Source organism: Drosophila mauritiana, chromosome 3R, assembly GCF_004382145.1.
Source record: "Drosophila mauritiana strain mau12 chromosome 3R, ASM438214v1, whole genome shotgun sequence".
In the NCBI taxonomy this organism is placed as follows: domain Eukaryota; kingdom Metazoa; phylum Arthropoda; class Insecta; order Diptera; family Drosophilidae; genus Drosophila; species Drosophila mauritiana.
This window is the reverse complement of record NC_046670.1, coordinates 12632631-12651360: the sequence shown is the minus strand read 5'-3', so window position 1 is coordinate 12651360 and position 18730 is coordinate 12632631. Positions and strand designations below refer to the sequence as shown.

At 41.8% G+C, this 18730-nt stretch overlaps 3 protein-coding genes across 5 annotated transcripts in view; 2 read left to right on the top strand and 1 right to left on the bottom strand.

Annotated features, from left to right (window-relative positions):
• The first annotated feature begins 55 nt into the window (after positions 1-55).
• Positions 56-779, top strand: LOC117145973 (ATP synthase subunit e, mitochondrial). Its single transcript, XM_033311878.1, has 2 exons — positions 56-164; positions 290-779. The coding sequence occupies exon 2, from the start codon at positions 328-330 to the stop codon at positions 571-573; it is 246 nt and encodes an 81-aa protein (XP_033167769.1). The 5' UTR covers positions 56-164; positions 290-327; the 3' UTR covers positions 574-779.
• Positions 780-883: 104 nt separating this feature from the next.
• Positions 884-2471, top strand: LOC117145972 (DNA repair protein XRCC3). Its single transcript, XM_033311877.1, has 4 exons — positions 884-1302; positions 1363-1524; positions 1591-1934; positions 1991-2471. Exons 1-4 carry the CDS (start codon positions 1248-1250, stop codon positions 2453-2455), a joined length of 1026 nt encoding a protein of 341 aa, XP_033167768.1. The 5' UTR covers positions 884-1247; the 3' UTR covers positions 2456-2471.
• The window catches only part of LOC117145971 (homeobox protein abdominal-B), a 42679-nt gene continuing 26404 nt past the window's right edge, over positions 2456-18730 (bottom strand). For all 3 annotated transcript variants that reach the window (XM_033311876.1, XM_033311875.1, XM_033311874.1), the window contains 3 exons: positions 16971-17927; positions 13967-14340; positions 2456-4096 (listed from right to left, as the gene is read on the bottom strand). In XM_033311876.1, coding sequence (XP_033167767.1) covers positions 3239-4096; positions 13967-14340; positions 16971-17913 — 2175 coding nt within the window. In that variant the 5' untranslated portion in view covers positions 17914-17927 and the 3' untranslated portion in view covers positions 2456-3238. The remainder of the gene's footprint in view (positions 4097-13966; positions 14341-16970; positions 17928-18730) is intronic.

The following is an 18730-nucleotide window of genomic DNA, read 5'->3' as shown; positions in this document are numbered from 1 at the left end:
CTTATTTAAAATTTATATGATATATTCTACAATTTCTGCATACTTTTTTAAGCCTGCTGGCAACGCCGCCGCCGTGCCAATACAACTATCGATAGCCGCCTGTCAGTTTTGACAGCTGTTTTAAGGTTATACTGCGCTGCCGTTGCAATCGCTCCACCAATTTGGTAATTTTGCTTATTTAACACCAAATATTGCATAAAACTAGAAAAACGAGGAATATCTAAAGTGGAGAGGGACAGGGAACGCTATTAACAAAGTTTGATAACTAAAGTGCATCCTCTTCTTGCAGTTCACGGTCGGACAATTACATAACTTGAAGAAGAAACCATGTCGCAGGCTCCCGTTCGCGTTTCCCCGCTGATCAAGTTCGGCAGATGGTCCCTGCTCCTGGTGGGCATTGCCTACGGTGCCGCCCACCAGAGCCGCCTGTCCAAGAAGGAGGAGAAGGTGCGCGAGATCGAGGCACAGCAGAAGGCCGTCCGTGATGCCAAGCTCGCCGAGGAGAAGAAGCGCAGCGCAGAGGCTGAGGCCCGTGCCTTGGCTGAGCTGTCGAAGCCCACTCCCAAGCACTAGGATCCTTCAGGATGTAGCATCCGCAGTTCCCTTAGCTTAAAAACATTGAAAAACCACAACATTTACACACGAAGTTCGCCCAAAAGGAGGAGGAGCATCATCGATAGTGGAGCCACCATCTATCGATCACAGACTATCGTTCTTGTGTTTTCCTCAGATGCTTGTGCAAAAAACAGAATGTTCGAAATTAAATGATTGAAACAAAACCATTATGTAAATACTCTCAAGTGTTTGGTGTTTGTGATTGAGTGGTGTTTACTGGAAATATATTTATATTAGCATAGTGTTTGGATAGGATTGAGAGGATTTGAGCTCCAAATTTCACTAGGAAGTACATAAAATTATTTTTGCAAATTGATCAATAATTTTCCTAATATAGGAGTAAACTTTATATTAAAACTATTTTGATGAACAACAATTGATAGTTTACCTTATTGGATGCTCACTGTAGTCACCAGCTGATTGTCCCACTTTAGATATTGGCGCCAACAGCTGATTTCAACCGGCGTTTATTTATGGTACACTTTCAATTCGCTAGCTAGTCGTCGCATGGCTCGGCTGTTTGGTCAATAATCCCCCGGAATACTTCCAATTCCGGAGGTGTTGAGACACCTTTCGTGTTTGGGGGACCATTATATCACGCAATACCATCGAGGACATGCCATCGCATCGCGATGACAAACTTTCTGGATCAGTTGCCCAAGCATATCAGGGAAATCGCGGAGCAGGGTAAGAGTTTTGGGGTTTCCACAACTTTATTCAAGAGCCAACTAACTTCCTTTGCTCCAGTTAATGTTCTCGCACCGGAGGAGGTGCTGACAACCCCCAAGGTGCGATTCCTGGACACCCGCCAGCAATCGCTGCACACAATCGTGCGAAAATGCACTCCGGATGATGTAAGGGTGCTCAAGGATGCGGCGGCCAAGTGGCTGGCAGAGATGCCCCAGTCAGGTGATTCTTAGACTAATTTATAAGTAGCCTGTGTGAATGCCAATAGTTTACTAATTTGTATTACAGCGGATTCCCTCTTCAAGCCGCTTGTCAATGTTAGATGGTCCCGGGTGTCGTTCGGATGTTCCGCTTTAGATCGCTGCACGGGCGGGGGAGTGGTCACTCGTGGAATCACCGAGCTCTGTGGAGCTGCCGGCGTGGGCAAGACGCAGTTGCTCCTGCAGCTATGCTTATGTGTCCAGCTACCCCGTGAGTTGGGCGGCTTGGGCAAAGGCGTGGCCTACATATGCACGGAGAGTTCCTTTCCGGCGAGAAGATTGCTGCAGATGAGCAAAGCCTGCGAGAAGAGGCATCCCCAAATGGAGCTCAACTTTCTGGGAAACATCTTTGTGGAAAATCACATTGAGGCGGTGAGTTCACAAACTAGCAATTTGTAGCCATATGCATATTTAATATTAATCCAAAGGAACCTCTCCTGGCGTGCGTTATAAACCGCATCCCGCGACTGATGCAACAACATGGCATTGGCCTGATCATCATTGATTCTGTGGCCGCCATTTTCCGGCTGTATAATGATTATCTGGAACGAGCTCGACATATGCGTCGACTGGCAGACGCTCTGCTCAGCTACGCGGATAAGTACAACTGTGCCGTGGTCTGTGTGAATCAGGTGGCCACCAGGGACGGCCAGGATGAGATTCCCTGCTTGGGATTGCAGTGGGCGCACCTAGGACGCACTAGACTGCGTGTTTCCCGGGTGCCCAAGCAGCATCGCATGGGTGATCAACTGATAACGGTGCGCAAACTGGAGATACTTTACTCACCAGAGACCCCCAATGATTTCGCCGAGTTCCTTATCACCGCAGATGGTGTGGTGAATGTTCCAGAGCCATCTGTTACCAGCCCACCCGCCAAAATGCGTCGACTGTGATTGATTGAATTTATTCTGTTTATTTTGTTATCGTTTAATTTGTTGAATTTAAAATGTGTAACGGCGGAGCGTTCAATCAGCCATACAATTGTCTTATACTCCTGTTAAATTCAGCGGAATAGTTTAGGGTTTAATAATTTAAATTAACTTAGTTGCCATTCAGGTTTAGGTAGCATTAAAATATTTAAAAACAAATTTAGGAAATTTATTTATTTTAACGAACAAAAGGTTTTCTGATGAACTGAATGACTTGTTTTAACTTTTCTTAAATAAATGTAAAGTTCCGATAAATTTAACCAGAGTTTAAGCCATTTTCCGGGCTTAATCTTCTTATTTGTTGCCTTAATTCCTTTTTTGTACAAACACTCAATAAATATGTTTCATTCAATTGCAATTTACAGGGTAGCAGAGCTTACAGGCCTACATACAGTATAGTTCATAGTTCAAGTAGTAAAATCAATTTTGTAATCGCCTCGTATACATTATCACATGAAATTCTCAAAAGTTCAGATTACAATTTGCCATAGTTTACGCGGACATTTAAATGCGACATTTACAAAAGCCTAGCCTTAGCGTTTAAGTATATTAAATAAATAAAATACAAGCCTAAAGGTGAACGGATTACGCGACAATTAAATTACAATTAAGTAATACAACTATGGGGGTTTTCTTTCTGTTTAGTTTTCTTTTTTTTCTTTTGTATATTGGGATAGTTAATCCTCTTTGTGGATGAGCAATATTCGACTTTTTGGCACAAGTTAATTTGACTGTGTTTTCTTCTGTTTAAATCTCCCGCATGGCGACATCCTGATCCTGGGAATCGTGGGCTTCTATGGAATCGCCATGCTCGCTGGAGGACACCTCCTCCTCCTCCTCCTCTTCCTCGCCGTCTCCCTCGCCTTCGCCCTCCGATGAGGAACTTTCGGTTTTGACCATCTTTTCCGGCTGCATTTGTTTATTGGCCATGGCCAAGGCAATGGATATTTTACTGGCGGCCAATTTGCTTTCAAAATCCATTTCCGTTAGCTGGCCATTTTGAATTGCCGCCCTTTGGAGACTTAACTGCAGTTCCCGGTGCTGCGGAGACTCCTCTCGTTTTATGTCCAATTTCTCGGTTTGTTCGAGTGGAGCGGCTGGTTCTACAGTTAAAGGTATGGCATGTTGATGCAAGCGCTGGTGTAGCAGTTGATTTTCATTACTATTATTTGGCCTTTTTTCGACTGCGGGCTTCTGATCGCTGCTCTCCAATTCTGCACTTCGATGTGCTTGATTAGCCGTTTTAACTGTCTTTTCCAGCAGCGCATTCAACTGTTTTTTAATCTTGGTGGTACTCTGTTTGGCGGGCACTTTTCCCTCGCTGTTATTAACATTGTTGTTTAACGTATTGTTGTTGTTATTGTTACTGCCGCGATTTGGAGACTTTGGAGATTTCTTGATCTCCGCAATGGGGGCGGCGTTGCCAACAGTGGGTGAAGTCGCATTGCTGGATCTCTTTTCGGTCGGCTCTCCACTTGGCGTTGTTGTTGCGGTGCCTGTTGCTCCTGGCTTCGCATTCGAGGATTTGTGCTCCGCCGCCTCGTTATTCGTGACATTGTCCTGCTTCTTCCACTTGGTGCGCCGGTTTTGGAACCAGATCTTCACCTGCAAAAACAGTAAAACATGGATTGGGTTAGTTAACGGGTATTGGGATGCTTTCTTTTCAAATGGCAACACCTTGTGCCTGAAGAATTCGTAAAGTTGTAAATTTTTTCTGTATAACAATACATAATTTTTTAATTACAAGTTCCGATTAAATGAAACTCGTTGCAGCGGAAAAACGAATTACAATATTTTTTTTTTAAATCAGCAATAAATATGTAAGTATTAAAACCGAGATTAAAGGCTGCTATGGCGATATTAATAAAATGTGTTTCCAGGTTAATAAATGAAATGCCGTTCGAAAATGCGAACCCAAAATGGCTGAGCCAAAAAGCCAGTTCACAGCCGCATAATTACGAATGTTTATGCCCCATTTGGCCTTATTAGTGGGCGCATAACAAATAACTCGAGAGCTGTGTATCCTACCGTTCGAAATTATTTGAATATACTCGCAACACTTCCGCCCCGTCAGTCAGTCGGTGCTCATTTTTCCTCAGACTCCAAACGAGCGCAATGATGAAATGACAGGCGCACGTCAAAAGGCAAAAATCGAAACCCCCCCTCCCCCTTGCTGTTTTTCCCAATTTTCCCCCTTCGGTTTTCTGCCGAGCGCAATGGCGCAACATAAAACATTTGCCTCTCATTTTCGTTTTCATTTCCATTTCATCCAGAAATGATGGGCCAGCTAAATAAATGAAAAATCTATTTAAATCGCGCACATAATTAGTATTTCAGCGGCATGTCTGCAGATACACACACTTCCATTCGGATAGAGATACAAACCTTAAAGATAGATGCGCCTGTAGTAGTCCGTGGTCCATATGACATGATCATTTCGCCGCAGTGGCGGAAAAAATTATGAAATTAACATGAAAACGCCACGAAATTACCCATTTCGAAAAGTATAAAAAATTTTAAAGAGGAAATGGCCCAAGTACGCGGCGCACAAACAAATGCCGTAAATTTTCGTATCGAAAATCAATTAATTGATTGCCAAATATTTCCGAATATACTCTCGCACACCATAGAATGGCAATTTGAATTGCTATATACCCGCCGATGGATTGATGCCCATGCGAAATTGTTTATTTTACGGATGAAGATGGATTATGAGTGAGTTTTCCTCACTATTATTTTTTTTTGCCCCTAACAATTGGGCATTACTCATACCGCGTGCCACCCCCGAAATAGTTCATTAGATACATTCATACGTTCATAAACAATAAAGCATTTCCCGTGTTTACCTTAGCCGCACTCTTAATGGCCAGAGCCAAAGTGGATTCCTTCCTTTCACCTAAATGGCTTTATTTTTATGGCCTTTTCGAATACGGGCCATCATCTCATCATCGTCGTATTTAATTGTTGAATATTTTCATGTGCGATGATCTAATTGATTTCGGCTTCTTCGGATTATTAATGTTTGGGGCGCGATGCGATTTGGTAAATATTGCATAAATCTTCATTAATAATTTATGTAGCACCTTAAATTTTCCCCGCTTTTGGCTCGAATCGATTGCGCATCGTCAATAAACTGCCTTGTTTGTTGTGTTTTGATCTGGGCACTAAACCTCATTAAGGCGAGAGCGATGTGGAAATCATTCTATAAATACTTCAAATCTCGTCAAGCGCCCCTCGCTTTTCCTTCGAACCGCTCCTATATGATTTATTGACATTTAAGTGTGTCTGTGTGAGCGTGTGTGGCGAAAATGACAGAAACAGAGCTCATAAATAGCCCCAAAGGCAAACTAGAGTCACTCGGAAAAACACACGAAATCGATCAAATATTTCCCGGGAATTTTCATCTTCATTTCTCGTGTGCTTTGTGATTTACTATATTTTTTATGGGATAAATTAAGCAGGAATTCGCACTAAATAATATTCATTCATTCATACGAAAACTATGATATCTATCTACTGATTGTATTTTAATTTGTATACCATCATTTCTGACAGTGTAGGGGTATTTGCCACTTAAATAGGTTTATGACAGATGCGACTCAGCTATTTTGTTGGTCCAACACATGTATTTCAATCAACGCCAGAAGATCAGAGAGTCGCACCAATCCTTAAATAGTCGGCTAGTCAGTCTGGTCGGGTCCGCAATTTTCTTTGGCCCATAACCCATGCTGTTAACCTCCCTGCCATTCAAGCCCCTGCCCCGCCCCCTTTTCCGACCTCACTCATTTTCGTTTTTCCCGTCGTCTATGCGTGTGCTTAGTATAATTAATTTTCACATTCGCCGCGCACTTTTCGAAAATAAACGAAGGAAATTATGTCTGGCCCAACAATGAGCGGCCAAATTAGGATGGCCAAGTGTTTTTGGCTGCCGGAATGGGAAATGGTGGGAATGGGGATGGAGGGAATATGGGCAGAAAAGAGCTACTAAGTAATGATGGCTGCTGCACATAGTTCTCGGGCGTGCCAAGAAAAATTCAACAATTTTCCGAGCTCCCTTTTTACAAATAATGTTTTAATGTGTAATTTAGCATATATATTCTGGTTCGTTTGTTTGTTTGTTTTGTGGTGTTGAAAAAATTATGATAATTGCCCCTGTGGGCGCGGAATGCGGCATATTGCCGTAGGTGATGGAAAAACAGGAAAGGAAAGCCATAACTCACACGTTCTGGAACATTGTTGAACTTAATCTGTAATTATGCACCCGCAGAACCCTAAATCAAATGTAAACAAGGCGAGTATGGCTGGCAAATATTGCAAAGCACCTTCGATTCCCCCGCCGACGTCGACGATTCCAGTCGTGTAACGAAACACTCTGCTCCGTGCAAATATGCGCAATGCATTGCCATTACTAATTAATAACATAATCACTGCATTGCCTGTCATTTCGGATTATGTTTCGCCCACACAAATACGCCCACTTATATGCGCCCCAATTTGGAAATTCGAAACATTCCGAAATGTTAACAGCAAATTTCGGGGGGTTTCAATTTTCTGCTGTGCTGGCAGAATTCACTGAATTCGTCACTGTGAATTTGGAGAGTTAGCTACTTAATATTAAGTACTTAAACTAGTTGGACTAAAAATCTATTCATTGGGTTTACTAATTAAATTATTTGTTTATATTTCCGATTTCTTTTGCACGAAAAAATTGATATTGATATTGAATTATTTGGATATGGAATGGACTTAATTTATAAATTAATCACAGTGACTAGCTAACATGCTGGTCAGCATCTCCGTTTTGGACGCATGCTGTCCTGGGATATCGATATAAGAGCATTTGCTTTAAATTCGTTGCTTATTAATTAAGGCACAAATGCAAACTGAAGCCAGCCTACGTGTAACAACGCAACAATGCTATTATCACCGGATATCCAATGGAGTCCACGCCCTCGCCCCTTTCACATCCGCATTCGCATCCGTATCCGCATTCGAGTTTTGGTAAGCGAGTGCATTTAATGTTTCAAAGGAGCTGGAGGTGGAATTTATGCAACATCATTATTACACATGCTAAATGCAATCAAAAGATGATGGTTATTTGGCATGGAATGCCATAAATCTAAATTCGCAATGCAACTGCCGGTGAATCCGTTGTAGAACGTACGCAATTAGTAGATACGAAATAATTCAACTTAAATGAAAGATATTAGTGACCCCAAGCCAAAGAAGACCCATTTGAAGCGATGTGTGAAATTAAAAAATTTAGCGATGCAAATTGGCATTGCAGAAATTGTCTAGCCCCTTATGCGGGATCAAAATGTAATTTCGTACTGGCATTTCTGGTAAATTCGTCTAAAATAAAATCTGTTCTGGCCACAAATTGAAAGCCAAAGTGTGTGCATAGAAAGCCCGAACATAAATCAACAAAATGCAGCGGAAAATAAAGCAAAGAGCTAGAGAAGCAATTTAGTTGATGATTTTTCGTTTCGTTTCGTGTTTTCGTTTCATTTTAATTTGTATTTTTAGTTTTTATTTGATTTGCTTTGCGGTTTTAGAATTTTATGTCAGCTCGGCAGTCAAAAGTGGCAGAAAGCAGCATAAATTATGCTTATTAGTTGCACGAAAAACAGGTACTAAATTGTTTTTTTCATTTTTTATTTTGCCTTTAGTTTTTCCTGCCGCTTTGACAGAAGTTTTGGCCAACTTCGCCCTCTTGACTTTTAATTGGCTTATTGTGTTGGATTGTCTAAAATGTTTTTGGCCTCCGGTTTGTTGCCATGTTTTCTTTTTCGCTTAGCTTTGACCGCCCACTCAAGTTAGCTGGCTTGTGTTTTGGCCAGTTTCCTGCTGCATAAAGTGCTCATTAATTACTTACTGGCCGCTCAAAGTTAATTGTTCATATTTTATCAAAAGAAAGAGCTGTCAACTCGCTGTTGACTCGCTAATTGCCAAGTGCTTAGTTCTGGCAGCAGTTTGGCCAAAATAAAAAATAGCCATGTCAAAATTTTGAAACTCAGCAACGCCCACAAAGAGCCGACGATAGCGATCGTACATCCGACAGAGATAGTTGATTTCTATAGTCGACTTGCGCTAGCGATCGACAGAGACGGGACGAGCTATCTGAAAGATCTGCCGACGGAGCCACGCCCTCTGTTTATTTTCAAACAGTTTTGCTCGTCGCCAATCGAGGCAGATGCTGTCGGCTTTTTATATTTGAACGGGCTAGAAAAAAACTCAAGTGGCCAGCCATTAAGTCGAGTGCTTATGCAAATTCTATGCCAACCAGTTTGCTTAAAGTTATACTCAAAAAATAAGAGGTTTTATTTTAAGACTTTTCAACTTGGATTTTTGAAAGTTTATAGAAACAGAATATGAAAATAGCAATACCCGTTTAAAATACCATTAATTAGCTAATGCACAGAATTTTTTAAGCTGTAATACCTCTTAAATGCTGCTGCTAAAATCCCATTGGGAACAAAACCCTTTTTTGCGGTGTCATCTGGGGCGTATGCGTAACAATTTAATTAAGTTGTGGTGCCGAATAATACTAATAACTGCAAATTGCTTTTATTGTTTTGAATTATGCACTCATGCACACACTTTGACACTTTGTGGTGACCATTGTGCTAGTTTATGCTAGCCACTTTGGACCGTAATTAAATGTGAGGGTCGAGAGCAAACAAAATAATAATAAATATATCAATTTGCGAAATATTTATTTATTAATTAGTAAAAAAAATAAGCGCTGCTGTTTGCATTGCTTAAAATGATTTCGTTTTCGTTTAAATCGTTGAAAGCCTACGTGGCGTATGCGTAATATTTGTTTGCACATTTTGCGGCAGTTGTGCGCTTGTGTGCATTAAATTATTCATGAATTGATTAAATAATTGCCGACTAATAAAATGTAAATTAGCTTTAATTAGTTAATTAATTAGCCAAAGGCATTCATTACACAGCTGCAAGAGTGTTGAGTGCGCCTTTTAGTGATTTGCAACGAACGATTTGATCTTTAATTGGATTAAAACTCAAATTTATTGGGCGTTAAGTAGGTTTGCCATAAGTCAAATCCATTTTCTGATACTTCGAAAATGTCGTTTATTCCTTAATGGACTGATGCCAATAAAATAAGTGGTGTTCCATGTGCATTTACTCAAGGCAATAAATAGCCACTTTATTAAAACACACAGCCAATCTTTTAAGAAACTATTTTTTCGAACTTGTTTTAAATTTATTCGATTGCCAGCCATTTGTTACATAATTTGCAAATGACAGAATTATCTGTGTATTGCATTCAGAAATCCTTTCGCTGCTGCAACTGATTGATATCACTGGCAATATTAACAATAATAAAGGACGAAGGCAATATGAAGTCCTTGTTTACATCGCACACACATGCGAATTTAATTTAATGCCGCATATTTTTTTAGCCTTTTTTGCAGTGCCACAAACAGACTGCGAATGTAAATAAGCCCCGATACTGCTCCTAGTTGGGTCACCATTATGTGGTGCCCTCAAAGATGAATTGCCATTTGATTTGTTTGTGCTGCTTGTGGCAGCAGTTTAATTTAATTATCGCATTTGTCATTTGGCCAACTGCCAGTGAAACTGCCGCTTGTGTTCTGGCCCACAATCGCTAGGGCCATCCAACGACCATGCAATTGACCATATAAATACAAACAAATGGGCACATGCAGATAGTTGGCCCAAATCAGAGGTCAAAACTACAGAGTATCTAAATGCACAGGAGTTTGCAGTTTAATCAAGTCGTGTTAAGAGAGTGCTTATAAAATACATAAATTAAGTTTTAATTGTGAAATACTGAGTATTAGGCGTGTTGTTTAATGAACTTTTGGCATTATTCGTGCTATTAACCCGTTCGATTGGCCTAATATACCATCCCTTTGCATTAATCTCTAGCTGCAATCAGAATCATTCGGGTTTATGAGCGAGCGATGGCAAACATTTAAAATGAAATGCCTAATGCAAATTGTCGAGACAGTTGCAGTGCAGACCGCAAGCGAACAGTTGGCAGCACACGCCCCTATGCTACCACTGCGGCATTATGGCGCACCAACCCCCAGAACCACCCACTGCACCACCCCCAGGCTCCACATTTCAGAGCACCACTCCAATCCCCCCATTTCCCCGCCCCTGGCACTAATATGCAAATGTAATTTGCTGCGTTTGGCGCGTGACGTTCGTTTGGTAATCGCAACACAATTACAATGTTGTCAGTTTGCATCAGTGTGGGTGAGTGTGTCGCTGTGTGCGTGTGCCGCAGGGGGTGGTGCTGGTGGTGGTGGTGCAGCGGTTGCAGTTGGGACAGCCGCATCTACGCGTAATTAATTGATTTTTATCTGGCTTAAGGCTATTTTACAGTTTGTTGATGACAGACGATGCAGACACGAGTGCTGCTCGCTGGATGCGGCACACAACGTGGAGCGAGTTGCACCGATGTGGCGGTGCCAATGGCAGCCACCTCAATTCAACTCATCTCATCCACATCCACATCCCCATCTCCAAGAGCCCAGAGGGCAAGCCATATGAGAACCACATTATGGCCGATGTGTAGGTCTATTTAAAGCCAATTTTATGACTCTCACTTTGTCTCTGGCTTTTCATTTGTTTTATGTTTGACTGCGAAGTTTTATGTCCTTTATAAATATAATACATTTTAGTTGATTCTATAAAATAAATTACGGTGCTACGGATACGAATATTGTCATAGAATCAAGTACCAATAAAAATGCCATGAAAAAGCGCAAGTATTAAGTACTTAACTCGACGCTCTGCTCAAAAATTACTTGGAAAATAAATGCCGAAGGAAATCGGGAAAACCTTGATCCGATTATCCAACGTATAATTATAAGTTTTAAACTGCAATTGAACTGGTTGGCAATTACGGGAGGAGTTGGTAATTTGATTCCAATTAACGCAAATCTCTCGCTGCAAAACCTGATCCAGTGTGAGTGGCGGTGGGTCGATGGGAAAATTGGCAAGTGCCAATGCAAATGGCCAAAAGGCTTAATGTCCGGCCACAGCAGGATACCCACATACACAACACACATACAAACGCGCGCACACAGGATACCTAACACACAGATACACACACACACACAGAAGCCCGTGTCCTGCAGTTAATTTGCTGATATTATTGCTGTGATTAACACATACATGTTTATGTGCCCTGACCGTGTTTTATATATAAACACAACATTCTGAGCGTGGAAATCTGTGCATTGCACTTGAATTGACGTCGGTTTCTCACGCACACACACACACACTGACAGACGTGTCCTTTGCCAGGATGATAAATGACTGGAGCGAGCTTATAATATTAATAACGTAGACAAAACACTTGAACATGTCGACATGCATAACATTTTGGCTCACATAGACAGTTGGACATCAAACATAAAGCACTGACCGAAAATATATACCAAATGGGATGAAGCAAGGCATTTAGCTATTTGGTCATCTATAATTTTGCACAGTGTACACACGCACACGTTGCAGAATCCTTAGTGTTTATATGTGTATATCAACTTGTAATTAATTGACTTGATGGAGAATGTAATTTAATTAAGCAAGCATTTCAATGTGACTCCGTTGCCATATCCTTGTTGTTGCCATGGCCAATTTGCTTGGTTTCCATCTACATCTACATCTATACATTCCTCATTTTCTCTTTGCCCTGTGTGTGTGTGTGTGTGTTTATCTGACTGGGTCTTTTGCCATGGCAGCCAATTAGTCTTATGGCATTTGAGCTCCCACACGGCGTATGCGTAACTTGAGATTATTAATGCAAATCGGGTTTGCATTGACAGGCCCAAGTTTTGACAGCTTTGTTGGGATTGACGAGGAGAAGGAATGTAGCAGGATATATTTAAGGGATATTATGGTACAAATATATGCCTATTTGCGTTAATTGGAGCGTTTGCCGAAATACTTTTCCTAAGCTGAGCCCTAAATGCTTAATTAAAGCGATTCAAAAATTAAGGACACAACATTTGCATTAAGTGAGATGATGCCTTAAAGCCGTGGTTAAACTTTCGGTATTTAAACTGAGCACTGTCAACTGCAAGTGCAGATAACAAACGACTTGAGCGGTTGGCCAAATACGAGTATGCTGTTTGGGACAGAAACCGCAAAAGGGTTCAGGAGAATGGCATTAAAGTTTTGATTAATTTAGCGCCTCTTAAAGAGCCAAGCACACAGATGGCAATCGTGTGGGTGTGTGTGTTTGTTCATAAATTTTGTTGTTGCTCTTAATTGGCTGACAGCAGTTGGGCCCCGGGCATGTCCTTGCTGCAAAGTTAATTTATTCTAATTAGTCAATAAATCTCAATTTATTTCACAATCAGGCAAACCCAGTGTGTGTGCGTGTGTGTGCTTGTGTGCACTTGAGTGTGAGCTTGCTTGTGCTTTAAGGCATTTCTGGCTGCCATGCGAATTGTAATCTTGTCCTTCGCCTTCGCCCCTTGAAAATATATGTATATATGCCCTCTATCCTCCACAAAATCACATGTTCGTGCAGCTGCTGCAAGTGCAACGAAATACAATTTGGCATAATAATTACTGAGGCATTAAGCAGCATCACACCTTGCTTCCTCTTGTTATGCTCTTCAATTAAATTACGATATATTTCATGGCTGCCGGGGTGATTCGAGTTGGGTAAATAAATAGCGGATTAAACTAATGCGGCCAGCGAAATCTGAATCTGAATCGGAAAATGTCTATTTTGGCCAAAATGCTGATCAAATTATGCTTTTAATTTGGCTCGTTATTATTTATCATCGCTACAGTTGGCATCAAAGTTCTAAAGCCAAAACGCAGTGAATGTTTAAAATTATTGCATTATCAAAAAATAATAATAATAATAATAATATAGTAATCCTATTGAAAGTTGCGCTTATTAAGTTACAAAATAGTTTCGAAAATTAACAAATGATAATGTTTCAGTGGCCTGTTTTTACTGTAGACTACTGTATTTGGAATTTTATTATAATTTTTATGTTTGGGTGTGCATTTCCATTGTGCAAATTAGGCAAATTAAATATTATAAGCATACGCACGGAAGCAGACAACAAAACATTTATGGGATTATTGAGGGGGTTTTTTAAAAAGTGTTTAATTTAGTTAAATGGCCACAATTGCGATTGTGCTTTTTGAGCTAGATTTGACCAGCAAAATATTGTGACACTAAATAATTCGAATAATCCCACAAAAACATTATGTACGCTAGCTGCAATTTGCAATGATAACCATTGTGGGGGATAAATATTAAATATTTTAATCATTTTGCATAAAAATATGGCATCATTTTGTGAAAAATCCCAGTTGAAACTATCCTTGGGGAATCATATACTAACATGGAATTCTAGGATCTAATAACTCTAGGATTAATTCTGAACAATTTGGACTTAGTCCTTATATATTTAATATATTTTGATTAGTAATAGTATGTCATCCTACCTGCGTTTCGGTGACCATCAGCAGCTTGGCCATTTCGGTGCGCTCGCTGGCGCTGAGATACTTCTTGTTCTCGAACATCTTCTCCAGCTCGAAGATCTGTCGGCCGGTGAACGTGGTGCGTGCCTTCTTCTTTCGCCGCGCATCCGTGGAACCGGAATCGGAGTCATCCTCGGTGGTCTCCAATGTGCTGTTCGCATTGCTCTGCATCTGCGAATTCACATTGCTGCCCGGCGAGCTGCTATTGTTGGCCATCAGCTTGTCCCGCATCAGACTGTCGCTGCTGCCCGTTGGACTGATATCCGGTGGTAGAGCCACAGTTGACGCTGCCGTTGGCGATAGCTTCTTTTTCTTGGCCGCCGGCTTGCCGGAGCTTTCTGCAAAAGTGATGGAGAAGAACAAAGGTATACAATGAAACGGTTAGCCAGATATGAGTGTGCTCAATTGTCTTGGCCATGTTTGCCTGGCTTTTATATCGAATCGCAGCTGTTTAACCTCAATGGGGTCTCTTGACTGTCATTTCATAACCGCTTTTGCAATTAGCCCGTCAAATGTAACAGCAATTGACTGGGCCAACTGCCTTTTGTTATGCATTGTTCGATTCCTCTGCTATATGCATGTTTTCCCCTTTCTTGTTTCCACTCTTTTCCCTATGCATTTGTTTGCCATTTGCCATAAGCTTTTGCTTTTGTTTTCGATTTTGTACTCTTGGATTAGGTGGCTTAGGTTTCTTATGGCACAACTAAGCAGACACATTGAAACATATTTCTCATTCATATAATAATTCTTAAATATTAAAAGATTGTAGACTAAATCATGAACTATGCCTGCACTCAGCTAGTTGTTAATTTAATATATCTATTACCCCTCGCAGTGCATTTATTGGCCACTTTCGTTGACCAATGGCCGCCTTGCGAATATCGGGCGAAAACAAGTGTTAAGTGTGCTATAAATGCCATATGCTTTTCGGCCGCGGCTTTTGGACTTGACGGGGCCAAAACGTGTCTGGCATGAGTCGGACGAACGAAACGTTGCCGGGACAACTTCAATTACCAATGCATAATTGAAATCTAATTGACAGTTAAATGCAAAACGTTCGATATCGCTGAGCTGTGTGTGGTGTACATGGGTGTTTGCTGCTTCTGTCGTCGTTGTCGTTTGTCGCATTGCTAATACGCCGCGTGGGCCCGACGGCCTCATATGCATGACACTGTGATTAATTAGGCGGTGCGGTGGTGTGGGGGGTGTGGCGTGTTGCGGGGGTGGCATCAGTGCCATTGTCGCCATTGGCAATTGGCAATTTTCACTATCGAACAAGCCACCCGAACCAACCCCCTGAAAGGAAATGAGAGACGATGGCAGTGGAGTGTTAAGGGCGCCCCAATGGCGCGAAATCAATAAAACTAAATGGCAAAACAAAAGCGGAAAAACAACAAGCTGGCCAAGCGTTAAAAGCCCGCAACTTGTGCAATTAGAGCAACAACAATAAAACCAGAACAACAACAAATGCAAAAAAAGAAAAGAAAACTTTGCACAAATGTTTGCTTATATATTTGCCAGCAGCAGCATGGCTCTTAACGCCAATTGGCAATTTCCATGTCATTTCCATTAGGCCCAGTCGACGACGGCGGGCATTTAAATGTCGTTAGGCCAACTGGGCAAGAAAAGCAAGAAAAATTCGAACTCCATCTTGGCAGCGAAAACTCCACTTATTGGCCCGCTCGATTTGACGGCACTACCATTTATGGCAGCTGCCAACAAGTAATTAAGCGAAAAATTAACCGATGACTATGTCAAACAATCGCTTGTCTGGAAGTTCGTCATTCAATCGGTTTGCTGTTTGGCTGTTGTTTTCGCCAAGTCTGGTACGTGATTTTAATAACAATAAAAACGGAACACACACAACATTGAGCAATTAACGCGCCAAGCGAATAGCGGCAGCAAAATTATTCAAATTGTGTTCTCAACTTTGCTTGTTTTTTTGCCCAACGGATTTTGCCATTTTGTATGGCTTTCATTGCGGCTGCCGCCGCACAATTGCTAATTGCATTTTCGTATAGTTTCGTGCCAATGCGCTGGCCTCTTTCGAATTAAATCATTTTAATGCACCCAATGCAAATGCATATTCAAATTGGCAACCATTTCCGATTCAAATATGAAATAAAAATAACAAAGCAATGAGCCAAAAGTGCATCTAATTAAATTTTGCACATTTTGTTGACCAATTACAATTTCAATAGTTTATTAATTATCGCAAAAGAACGGGCTGAATATATATATGCAAACATTGTATTGACTGAACATTTTCTGCTTAGATATGTGCGTAAAATGAAATTTGAAATAATTGAAAAAATGACAGGATTTAAGTGTATTAAATAACCAATTAAACTATTAAATTTTTTAAAAAAGAATTAGCTATATTTTAGCTTCAATATTTCATGTTTTCAAGCCATAATTAAACTGTAAATGGCATATAAAATTCATAGAAAATTGAGTGGCTGACAGACGAGCCGCGTTAACTGGAGTGTGGTGAATTCTAATGACCTGGCCATTAGCCCAGCCAAAAAAAAGGGCCCGAAACGATGAGCGCGGGCCAAGAAGATGCCGTTGGGCGTCATTTAAGTTGGCAGAACACGCATACGCCGTGTTGCCCGCCGTACGCTTCGCTGAAGCGTGTTGAGAGCTCCACGCTCCGCTCAATTGGCAGGCTCGTCGAGCGTCGCCACACGGCGCACACATCCTACCTAGGCTGGGCGCCAATACGCGAGAGATGGGAACGAGATCATATCAGAAATAGAAACACTTTCAAAAAATATTGCCTAAATTGATTATGGATTTTGAGCTAAATCCAATTCAAACAAGCAAGTGCTTTTAAATATATAGTACTAACTTTTTGCACCTCTAACTAGTAACACTAGGCAATAGCAGTAGGTTATATCATAGCTTAACCAATATTTAGGTAATAGTAGTATTTTTTCTCTGTGTACAAGTAATGCCCAATACATACCCTTCTTGGTAGCAGACTTTCCGAGGATTTGGCTCTGTTTGGTGGCTGGCATGGGTGAGTTGTTGCTGTCGCGGGATTTCTTGGCCACACACAGATTTAGCGGCTGATCGAGCGGAGTTGCAACATTTGCTGCTGTGATGGTTGCTGCCACTGCTGTTGCTGCTGCTGCGGCAGATGTTGCCCCTGCAACAGCGGCACTCTCCTCCTCGCTGGCATCGCTCATCGAAATGGAGGAGCTACGAATGGGCTGCTGATCCTGATACGGTTTCAGTATGCTATTCGGCGACTTGGCCGGTCCTTGGGCATCAAAGGCGACCTCGGGCCGCTCCTTTTTGACAAAGGACATGCCCAGGATATCGGCTATGGAGTGCGGCGTCGGATGTGGCGGCAGTCGATCATAGACATGGGCATGCCAATTGGTGGGCGGACCTGGTGTGGTTGTAATCGCAGGTGTGCTGACCGAACGCCGTTGCTGCTGCAGCTGCGCACTCTGCTGCTGCGGCTGCTGATGCTGGGGATGCACTGAACTCGGCCGTGGCGCCACAACCGCCTCCAGTTGCTTTTGCAGGAACGTGGTGGGTGGACTGTCGGAGATCGGGCTGGGCATGTTGTTGTTGTCACGCACGCGCAACATATTCACCAGCTTCTCCTTGCTGTTGCTGATCGGACTGACCATGTGCGTGGTCATCGAGGTGGGCGGTATGGTCAGCGGACTGCTGTAGTTGTAGCCATTGCAGGCCATCTTGTACAGATCGGAGTTGGACTGCTGGTGTTGCTGCTGCTGCTGCTGTTGATGATGATGTTGCTGCTGCAGGTGATGCAGTTGCTGCTGCTGCTGTTGTTGCTGTTGCTGATCCTTGACAATACCGTAATTATGCGCCAGGGCGCCACTGGCCATTTCAGCTGCCTCCAAATGTGCGTCGCGTTCAGTTTCGGGCATCATTTGAGCCACGTTGCCTGCAAATAAGCAAAATGTTAAACAAGTTAGTACTGAAAAAAGGAGATAAAGTGAGAGAGCAAACTTAGATTAGCTCGAACAGCTGCACATTTGTCGTCAACTTGTTAACGGTCTGCCTGCCAACTGGCGCCTGGTAATGTAATTTGTGCCCGCCCTCGACGTGAAGGCCAAAAGGCTTCGTTTACAGCGGACCTCCACTTACTTTCACCGAACATCCCACCCCCCTCCCATTGACCTCCCGCCCACCTTTGAACTTCCCCCCCCACTCAGCAGAGACCCGAAAGTAATGCAATAAAATACAGCGTCAGTCCGTTGCCACTTGCTGCCTGTGCCGCAATGTGCACTGCAAAAAATTACTTGTTATTTCGAATTTGGGTTTTCTCGAAGCAGATTATAAACTATTACTACTTAGTAGATTTAGAATTTTCTGTGATATTAGCATTATTATTATTCTTTTATTTTTTATTTTTTTTACTGATAACTATTACTAATTGTTTGATCCTCAAAAATGATAATTTGTGATGAAATATCGAAATCAGTGACTAAGAAACAAACTGCTATCATGGCTAAGATGGCTTGTAATATATTTTAGATTAATCATAGGTGTTTGGCTTTCAGATAAGATTACTGCTTAATGAATCATATAGTTAGCAAGGTACATATGTGTACATATGTATTCGTACAAATCGTTTTAATTTAATTCTCAGTGCAGTTCAACTTATTTAACCCTCCGGCAAGCCTTGGCTTCAGCTTCGGCCGACTTGGGTTGAGTTGAAGTGGGTTGGGTCTGGGGCGAGTTGGG

Coding starts and splice junctions, on each gene's coding strand:
- LOC117145972 (XM_033311877.1), top strand. CDS start 1,248: ATGACAAACTTTCTGGATCAGTTGCCCAAGCATATCAGGGAAATCGCG. Junction 1,525..1,590: donor GGCAGAGATGCCCCAGTCAG/GTGATTCTTAGA, acceptor TTTGTATTACAG/CGGATTCCCTCTTCAAGCCG. Junction 1,935..1,990: donor TGGAAAATCACATTGAGGCG/GTGAGTTCACAA, acceptor ATTAATCCAAAG/GAACCTCTCCTGGCGTGCGT.
- LOC117145973 (XM_033311878.1), top strand. CDS start 328: ATGTCGCAGGCTCCCGTTCGCGTTTCCCCGCTGATCAAGTTCGGCAGA.